The sequence below is a fragment of the Mercurialis annua genome, linkage group LG1-X, assembly GCF_937616625.2.
Source record: "Mercurialis annua linkage group LG1-X, ddMerAnnu1.2, whole genome shotgun sequence".
Taxonomy (NCBI): domain Eukaryota; kingdom Viridiplantae; phylum Streptophyta; class Magnoliopsida; order Malpighiales; family Euphorbiaceae; genus Mercurialis; species Mercurialis annua.
Genome location: NC_065570.1, coordinates 44,072,626 through 44,083,623, shown reverse-complemented (window position 1 = coordinate 44,083,623; position 10,998 = coordinate 44,072,626). Strand labels below are relative to the sequence as shown.

General features: G+C 29.1%; 1 protein-coding gene across 1 annotated transcript; it reads left to right on the top strand.

The window, feature by feature from the left end:
- The first annotated feature begins 9,100 nt into the window (after window positions 1-9,100).
- Window positions 9,101-10,622, top strand: LOC126663778 (uncharacterized). Its single transcript, XM_050356450.2, has 2 exons — window positions 9,101-9,656; window positions 10,180-10,622. Exons 1-2 carry the CDS (start codon window positions 9,143-9,145, stop codon window positions 10,257-10,259), a joined length of 594 nt encoding a protein of 197 aa, XP_050212407.1. The 5' UTR covers window positions 9,101-9,142; the 3' UTR covers window positions 10,260-10,622.
- The last annotated feature ends 376 nt before the right edge of the window (window positions 10,623-10,998 follow it).

Below are 10,998 nucleotides of genomic sequence, written 5' to 3'. Positions count from 1 at the left end.
AGAAATCCCATATCATATGCCGTTTCAGTTAGTCTTCGACCATAACTTCCACACCACGTGTCCTCTTTCTCTTCCAATCATCATCACCCACTACCACCTCCTTCTTCTTCCTTGACAGCTGTCATCCGCCACCACATCCCTGTAACCACCATCACCACATGCCCATTCAATTCATCATCTATGGAAAATGCATTTTCACCCAATAATTTCATGGTATTTCAGAAAACATTTACGTTTTGAAAATTAAAGGTATTCTTACTTTAGTTTATTAAAATTAAAATATATAAATTTTAGCTATTATGATTATTTTCATCCTTATTCTTTTTATAAAAGTAGAATTCAATTACGTTAGTGGCTAATAGTTAAATTTTCAGATTTTAAATGGTCTTAAATCATTAGCCATACTAAAATCCAAAACCGAACTGGAGAGTTTTAGTCATTTGGATTAGGTCTCATCAACTTCATTCTCATTTAACTAAATAAATTTTAACGTTTTATTTTTTTGGCGATTTAAGCTTAACGTTTAAAATGTTACGTAACAAATTCCAATATTTCCAATTTTTGCATTTTGTAGCCTGAATCATTTTTCGGACATATTTTTGCATATGTAATAATCATATTATTGATATATTAAATCCCAACATCTAAATTTTTTGCAAATAAGCCATATTTTTCTAATAATTTTTTGTAGTAAAAATATAGTAATATTTAATGAATAGTAGGTAATTTTACGCTAATTTAATTTAAAATGTTTTTCTCTTAAATTGATAAATGATATAAGCATTTAAAGGATATCCATCCATCGTTGGGTGGTTGTACTTTAAACTTTTTCCGCATAAGATCCTAACACTAAAATATCCATCATTAATTTCATAAATTTTCACTTCTATCAATCAGAGATCCCTCGGTTAAGGCGAATGTTGACGTTGTTAGACTCTTTTTATTTTTCATGAGTATAATTCATTCTCAGGTTCCTGCACTTTATATTTTTTTTTAATTTTAGATCCTTGCACTTTTGAATGTAGAGATTGCAAATAGATATGTATTAATTTTTAGTTTAATCAAATTAAAATTAAGTACACAATGTCATAATTTGCTGAAGTGGTACCCAAAAAATGACCTCCACCTTAGCAAATTACACCAATAAATGAGTGTCGCCTTGGAAGCGTGTATAGGTTTGAATACAAATTTGAAAGTTTGTATATTTTATGACACATTTTAAGAGGCGCGATTAAATTGAGAAAACGTGTAAAGTTTGTGAATTTTTATGATATTAACCCATATTTAAATAATAACATCAAAAGTTTTCAAAATAATAATAATAATAGTAACATTCAAAATTAATATCTTTTAACTATTATTTTATTGAGTATTTAAATTTCTCTTATTAAATGTTTAGGTTATTATTTTTTAAATTTAAATCAAAAATGTATTTTATTAACTTTTTCCTTATGTTAGAAAAACAAGTGAATTTAATTTTTTATTTTAAAAAATAAATATTAATTCAGGAAATTAAAACTAGTTTTAATATTTTTTTTTTGATTAAATTATTAAAATAATATTGTACACTGATGATTCTTCATTTTTATAATAATATAACAATATCGCACTTGAAAGTGTAAACAGAACTTACCCTGATATATGTCAACTTCAAATTTGAATGTGGTATACAAAATTACAAGTCAGAAATGGCTACTTTCATTTATAGAGAAGACATATAAGGCGGAAGTCTACACTAGACCAGAAACTTCTCAACCTCAAGCTTTTACGGACTTAGAAATGAGGAACAACTTGAAAAAATAACCTAGAGGGATTTCTAATTCTTTTTATTAATTTTTTTAGTGGCCTTTAATTTTTTTAAAATAATATTTTAAGTAAGAACCCCATTTACAACATATACTCTAATATTTAAATTATATTTATTTTCATAGAGTGATTGTTAATATAATTTTACAAAAAAAAAGGAAATAAGTTTTTAAAAAACTTAGTCAAAATATCCTTAATAAATTTATAATTTCTGTATTAATTTGTTTTTGTATCATAATCGTTAATTTAAACATTATAAAAAAAATTAATAAAATTGCATCAACATCTTGTATTGTTGATTAAACAAAGAGATAATGTAAAAAAAATCAGGAACTTTACATGTTTTTTTATTTTAATCATGCAGTTTAAATTTTGTCATTTTCATACACGAACTATCCTTTTTTTTCAAATTAATACACGATGCTGAGGTGTCACAGCTCCATTGGTGTAATTTGCTGAGGTGGAGGTCATTTTAAACCAATGAATGAGTGTCACCTCAGCGTCATATATGGATTTGAAAAATAACTGGCAGTTCATGCATGAAAATGATAAACTTTAAACTACGTGATTAAAATGAAAAAACATGTAAATTTCGTAATTTTTTTGACATTAACTCTTAACAAAATTATACATTTTTAAATTATATATATATATATATATATATATATATAATTATAAAATAAATTCAGGAATTATGGATTGAAAGTCATGGACTTTGTTTTTATAAAATAAAAGTGCAAGAGCCTTATTTGTATAAGTTAAAAGTGCAAGGATTTAATCGTTATATATCAAACTATAAAATAAATTTATAGTCTCATTAACAGCGCGTGTATTACGTACACTCGCTAACATAAGAATTTACGTTAAAGACAAAATCAAAGTGTAAGGATTTAATGATGGAATTTTTTAGTAAAGGGACTTTAACATGCAAAAAATTCAAAGTGTAGGAAATCGACAATGGGTTAAGCCTTATTTAAAATAGGATTAATGTAAAAAAAAAACATGAACTTTACACGTTTTCTCATTTTAATCACGTAGTTTAAATTTTCTCATTTTCATGCGCGAACTACCACTGTTTTTCAAATTCATGCACGGTGCTGAGGTGACACTCACTCATTAGTGTAAAATGACCTCCACCTCAGCAAATTACACCAATGGAGTCGTGAAATTTCAGCACCGTGCATGAATTTGAGAAAAAGTGGTAGTTCGTGTATGAAAATGAGAAAATTTAAACTGCGTGATTAAAATGAGAAAATGTGTAAAGTTTGTGAATTTTTATGACATTAACCCTTTAAAATATATAATATTCATTTTTCTTATTTTCAATGAGACTTCATTTATATTTTTCTATTTTTGTAATATTTATACATTATTTTTATATTATCTTTATTTTGTATTAAAGAGCGTTACTGTAGAAAATAGTATATGAATAACATTGATATCTTATAAATTCATAACGAGGTATCTAAATTTGATAAAATAAAAGTATTGCACTTGATTTTTTTTATAAAATAAAAATATTTAATGTTCATTAGATATTATACAAACACCTTTTTTTAAAAATCAACCGAAAGATATCATTGAATAAAATTTGAAACAATTAAATTTGTAAAATATTCTAAAAAGTGATAAAACTCCTCTTGATGACTTAACAAGAAACGAGTATGTTGTGCGAGAATATGCATTGTATGATTCGAAGATCAACTTCCGAAAACAAAAGATAAATTAAAAAATTGCTTTCACACAATCATCAATCAAGATATATTTCTTGATATAACTTGAATCCAGATGTCCAAGATAAGTTCTAAAATGTCTGACTTGATAATAAAATTCACATTGTCTTTAATCCAGCTCTAGGCCTCCCGAATACTCATGATCTCAGCCGAGAGAGAAGCTGCCTCAAATATTAGAACCTCGAGCTTGCACCAACTGCAACTGTTTTCCCGAACTACACTTGCAGAGCTGCTATCGAGATAGTAGACTTCGTCTATGTTTACCTTTATCTTATCATCATCGCTCTCCAAAACAACAAGTTTATTAATATTTTCCCCTTATTTGCACAAAACCAAGTAGTCAGATGAGATCTAACATCGTTTAGCACCGACAACACAATACCCTTCTTACCCGATTAGACGGTGTTGTTTTTGCTACTGGATATCCTAACATACCGTAACTGCTAAGCTCGTAGTTTATGAAATTTGATTGCTGAGATAAAATGTGAACTTAATTAAAATACTTGAAATTTGTTTTTAGTTTTCAACATATCATCAGTCTTTGGATCGTTCTACTGGTCAGCGAAGAACTAACGTAATTTGATCATCTTTCAGCAGAGGAGGTTGATTATAATTTGAGCTAGACCCTTTCGCCCATTGCCATTGATCATTAAAAAAGATTTTCGACAAGGCATCATTGTTCTCCCCAAATTACATTATTCTTTCATCTTCATTATTCTTTTTGGTTTACTATAAACTCCTCAAAACAAAATCAAAAATTGTGTGTGAGTAAACCATATTTAAAAGTGAAGACTATCTCCATATGGCCATTCCCCAATGATTCTAGTGTTATATTCCTAACCAAGAATCCATTAATTCTAATTGACATCTTAAATACAAATTTGGAAATCTTCTGATGGGTAGCTCTCCATGGTTGGTTGTAGTTTTAAAAAGGGAAGAACTTGGTGAAAAATTGCTAAAAGATTTACAAATAAAAATTGATAATCATTGTAAACATTAAGGTTGTTTTTAATTTTTTAATTTATCTGGTCATGAGAGATACGTCAATGAACTAACAGTTGTTTATAATAGAGTTTAATTGAAAGAGTTATTTGCACCACTTTAAAAATTTATAGAGTTCATACCATCCTTATCTGCATAAGGGCATAAGTGAAGTCAAGTCCAATTAACAAGGACTATCGACTTTTCCCTTTCCTAATCTCCATTTTATATTTGAAGTGATAGTGTAGTTCCTTATCTAGTCTTTATGTATTTCCTTCACCATAGTACGAGTTTTGCCACTGAATAAGCTCTAAAATTGAGCTTTAGTTCGTTTCCAAACCTAAGATGCTTTGGTTTGAAAACAATAGCATATATGGTTTTCAAAAATAATTCAAAGAGGTTATGTCTTTCTTTTGAGATACTTGAAAAGTTTTTGTATGCCTTCGGCTTCGGAAGGTGGAGATTGCTTTTAGGAAGTGTCAAAGATGTTGCGATCTTCTTGCTTGTTGTGAACGCGTTATCTAATTCGTTCCCATGCGAGAGCCAGTTGCTTCCAAAGGTCTCGGAAGACACTTTGGCTGTGAAAGAGACTGTTCACGGAATAAATCTAGTTGTGGTTGTTCAGGTTGACGTGAGACGATCAGTCGGGTGCTTAGTGGAGCCGGGGAAAGTCCCGCTATTCCATCACTAAGAGAGCGTTTAAGAGGCAACAGCTCGCCGAACCTAGCTGTAAACATTAAGCGCTTGAGTGCAGATGGTTCATATCGATATGCCCTTGCCATGATGAATCTCTGTCCTATAGCATCTCGCGTAAGGGGAAAAAACATAAAGACGAGAAAGAAAGACGCTATACAAAGGTGTCATTGCCACCTTGACACTAACCACAAAACGAACGATACCAAGATATTTATTCCTAAACGAAATCGGAGCATACTGTCTATGTGGTCCAACAAACTTGAGTGGAAGGGTTTGTCTACCCTGGTCTTATCAAACTAGCATTTTGAAACCGGGGCGACCTCCTTACTATTCAAACCTCAAAACGTGCTTTGTTGACATTCTATCTCCTGCACAGGACAAAAGATCCAACTTATATTCACCCTGTGTGTTTTCTTGAGGTACCCCTCGTCTCTCTGAGAAATCCTTTATTTCTCGTCCACTCTTCACCAGTTCCCATAGTCTCTTCTCTTCCATCTTTTCCTAAACCAGGGGATTCTTCTCCATTGCCTGCTTGCCGGCTCGATTCCATCCGATCTTAAAAAATGACCAATTAATATAATATAAAAAATAATATTTTATAGAGGAAATTTCCTAGAGTACACTATGTTGTATTTTATTTTCAACTTTTCACCTTGTTTTTAAACATAATTACAGGTCGTATTTTTTTTATTTACAAAAATACTTTTATTTAATTTTTAAATTGTCTTTCTTCACTTTCTAATAATTTATGTTCTTTTTTATAGATTTTTTCCTGCTGTTTTTTATCGTTTTTAGTGTAACTATGGTATTGTAATAGTATATTTATGGTGTTTTTAGTGTAATTATGGTATTTTTATATTATATCTATAGTGTATCTATAATGTCTTTGTAGCGTTTTTACAGTATATACTATAAAAACACTGTAAATACACCATAAACACTGCAAATATACAATAGATTTACTACAAAAATACAAGAAATACACCAAAAATACATAGATACACTAAAAAAACCAAAAATACACTATAGATACACTAGAAATATACTATAACGTAAATACACCAGAAACACCAGAAATACACTATATACACACCATAAATATACTATAATGTAAATACACCATAAAAATACTGCAAATACACCATAAACCAATTTGAAGTTTATAAAATTAGTAGCATAAACAAAAGAACAAATCTAAGAACAAGAAAAGACAAAATAATTATATGAATAATAGAAAAATTTTATAACAAAAAAATAATAGATCTATAATATTCTATTTACAAAAAAATTGAATTATCATGAAATTTTTTTTTTAAAAAAAAATTTAAAAACAATATCGAGAAATCCATCGGAACAAACGCGGTGACAAAAAAATCAATGGAAGAATCGCGGCAATGAGAAATCAACCGAAAAACGCGATAACGAGAGATACGACGAGAAATTCACCGAAAGACGCATGACGGCAAGATAGAAGAAAGCGACGTATGACAGAAGTAGATGAACGAAAGAAAAGTTAAGAGAGAGAGAGAGAGAGAGAGAGAGAGAGAGAGAGAGAGAGAGAGAGAGAGAGAGAGAGAGAGAGAGAGAGAGAGAGAGAGAGAGAGAATTTTGAGAGAAAAATGAATAAAAAAAGAGAAAAAAAGAAAAGTGTGGCTGTGTAAAAATTAGGGTTAAATGTAAATTCATACACCAACTTTAACCTAATTTGCAATTACAACATAAACTTTGAAACTTGGCAATGATAATAACCAACTTAATATTTTTAGCAAATCGATACACCAAACTCAAAAAACACTAACGTGGACATTGTAATAAACCGCCATTTGTCATTTTGTGATTGGTCGGTGTATCAATTTGCCAAGAAATGAAAGTTGGTTACCAACATTGCCAAATTTAAAAATTTATGCTGTAATTGCAAATTAGGTCAAAGTTGTATGAATTTGCATTTAATTCTAAAAATTATGATCTAAAATAAGTAAAACCTTCTATATATAATAGAATATTTTTATAAATATATTTGTAATTATAATAGCGAGGGTAATTATAGAAAGATAGGGTGTAAATAAATTTAGAAATTAGGTATTTAAAAATATTTTCTATTTTATATGTGAGATTGATAAAAATTAAATTGAAATATAGAATTGACCATTAAACATTAAATACAATATTTATTTATTTATTCTAAATTATTATATCTTATATAATAACTTCTTCTTTTTTCGGAAGTTGAATATTTATTGTTTGTGTATAAAATGATAGTAATACGGTGTATAAATCTATTTGGAGGACTGCTTAATGTAATCACTGTGAGGTCCTTGGACCCTACTATTTTTGTATAAATATGTATATCGAATTGTCTTTTCTATTACATATTTTAATAAAAAATAGCTAAATACAGATATCAAGATATGTTTTTAGCGGTTTAAATTTCTTAAGTTTTAATAAAAAAATAGTAAAAATATTTTAATTTCATTTTTTTTGTTGGGAGTAAAATAAATCATGCATAAATAACTCTCCAGAAGTAAATTTTTGAGAAGTATAAAATTTATTTAATTTATTTTATATATTTAATTTTTAGAAAGTGTAATAATTAATTTTTAAATTAGAACACATAAATATTCTTTTACATTTTCATATTATGAAAATCAAATATTTTCTTTTTCATATAAAACTAAAAAATAGTTAACCAATTAATAGAAGATGAAAATTTATACCTTCTGATCTTATTGAACTAATTAATAGAAGATGAAAATTAAAATTTTATGTGTGATTGATAAAGTTGAAATTGAAATATAGAATTAACCAATTAGTCACAAATTTGAAATGTAATATTTTTTTTATTTATTCCAAATGAATAATATCCTATATAATTAATTTTTTTTGGAAGTTGAATATTTTTTTTTTATTGTGTGTACAAAATAATAATGATGGTATTTAGAGGAGTGATTCATGTAATCAGCGTGGGGTCCTTGGACCCTAATTTTCATTTTTATATATATATAAAATATTTTTTAATAAAAATAACGTAATAGAGATATCAACATTTATTTATTTTTTGTTATGAATTTCATAAATTTTAATAGAAAAATAGTAAAAATATTTAAATCTCAAATTTTCTTAGTTGGCAGAAAATAAATTAAAAAAAACTTTCGTAAAGCAAAATTTTCAAGAAATTTTGAATTTATCTAGTTTATTTTACATATTTTATTTTATAGAAAGTGTAATGATTTTTTTAATCTATTTATTTTAAATTAAAACACATAAATATCCTTTTATGTTTTTCTTATTATGAAACACACACACACACGTATATATATATATATATATATATATATATATATATATATATATATATATATATATATATATATATATATATATATATATATATATATATATATATATATATATATATATATATATATATATATATATATATATATATATATATATATATATATTCATTTGTCCATATAAAAATAAAAAATAATTAGCTACTATTTACTGATAAAAGAATTATTACATTTTCTATAATTTTACTTTTTACATTTATATTATAAGTAAGACATTGTTTTAAAATATAACCAAATATTTAGTTTTCTTTAACCATCTACATGAGCAAAAAGAAATTGAAATAGTGTCTACTTATAAAAAAAGTATAATGGAATTGTTGTAATAGTTATTTTCTTCTAATCTTGATTTGGAAAAATATTAAATCTTTAATGTACCAATTTAGAAAACCTTCTCTTAAAATGGCATTGAAAGAAAATAATGAGATGAAAAAAAAAAACTTTTCATAATATTAAAAAAAGAAAGAAAAAAGAAATATTTATTAATTTCTTGAAAGTTGGATGCAGCTTTATAAGCACCACATCTCCAAGTCCTAGAAGCACATTTGAGAGAGAGAGAAAAAAAAAAAAACAGAGATGGTAGGCATTTCTTGTGAACAACAAAATTCTTGGGTTTGTTCAAGAAACCAAAAACTAAATCTTGATCAACAACATAATAATCATGTAGATGTTGAAGAAGCTGAAGAAATATGGCAGAAGCTGAACCAAACCAAACCCAACTTAACCACCACAACCAACAGCTTCAACTCCAGCAGCAGGAGCAACAGCAGGAAGAAGAAGAACCAGGTTTTGCTGGAAGGGTATGTGGAGGCAGCTAATGAGGAGGATGACTTAAAGAGAACTAAAAGCTTGACAGATGATGATCTTGATGAGCTTAAAGGGTGCTTGGATCTTGGCTTTGGTTTCAGCTATGATGAGATCCCTGAGCTTTGTAACACCCTGCCTGCTCTTGAACTTTGCTACTCTATGAGCCAGAAGTTTCTTGATGAGCAACATAAATCTCCCGACAGGATGAGTAATAATTCTTCGCCTGCTGCTCTCTCTGAGCCTGCTTCTAGTCCTATTGCTAGTTGGAAAATCTCCAGTCCTGGTAAATTTTCATTCTTTTTTAGTTGCTTGATTTGTCTTTGGTTTTGTGTCTGTTTTGTTGGGTATGTGTTTGATTTTTCTTGATGGTTGAAGCTTGATCTGGTTTTTATGATCTTAGCCTGGGGTTTTTGAGATTACTTTTTTGAACTCAAGATTTGGGTAGATGGTTCTAGTAATTGTTTACTTAGTTTTTGGATCAAGATTGAGCTGAGATCATTAAAAGATGAACTGTATGGTTAGGATCTAGGTAGCACGGACAGTTTGTTCAATCATCGTTTTCTGTTTCGGAAATGTGTTGAAAACTTGTCATTTCGGACACGAAACTTCTATAGGAAACCTTATAATAGCATCTTTTCGCGGTGTCCGTTTTCAAGTGTCCTGTTTTCCTGTGTGTGTACGTGCTACCAGTTAGATCCTTGATCTTCCTTTTGATGTAAATTCTATTAGCTTCTTTGCTTTGATATTTGAAATTGCTTTTGAATTATGCTTTAATTGTTGCTTCTTCTTTTTCTCTTCCTATAAAGGTGATCATCCAGAAGATGTGAAGGCAAGGCTTAAATACTGGGCACAGGCTGTGGCATGTACTGTTCGATTATGCAGCTGAATCGAATGAGAAAATGATTGCGCATTTTCTCGACAATGGAAACCAAAAGCTCGGACCTTTCACGAACCGTTTGCGCTCCATTATCCTTCCTCATGTGGAATCACTTGCAGGAATTGAAATGGATCGGCGCAGATCGGGGTTAAACTAGGGAGAACAAGAAGAGAAATGCTTCAGGTTTGGGATTAATCGAATACTCATATGAGTTTGAGTTAACACAGCAGAGGCAAAGACTATGATTATTGTATTCGGTGCATCAAAATAAGATTTAATAAGAATAAAATGAATCTTTTATCACTATGTATGTGTTCCGACATGCGCCGCTGGTTTTATGCAGTGTTGATTGATACTATTATTACCCTTCAACTCAGCCTTCACTAACTATCTGCACACCTCTGCATTTGCTGAGGTAACTAATCTAACTGGATTAACTGTGTTTTATTCCTTTTGTTATTATTGCTAAGGCATAGTTGGGACGGTATGCTAAATGCTAATCATGATATACGCGTGCTAACTACTGACTCGATACCATCCATCCCATGAATAGATGATCAACTACCTCGTTCCGGCTCGTATAATGAAGGAAGCTGGAGAGGAGGTGGATTGAAGTGTAGAAGATCTGCAAATTTGTACCTCTACGGTTCTACTCATCGCTAACTGGATTTTGTTTATAACATCAAATTATTGTCATATGAGACTGCTGTTGCAGCAGGACATTGAGTTGTGAGTTGTGATAAATGAA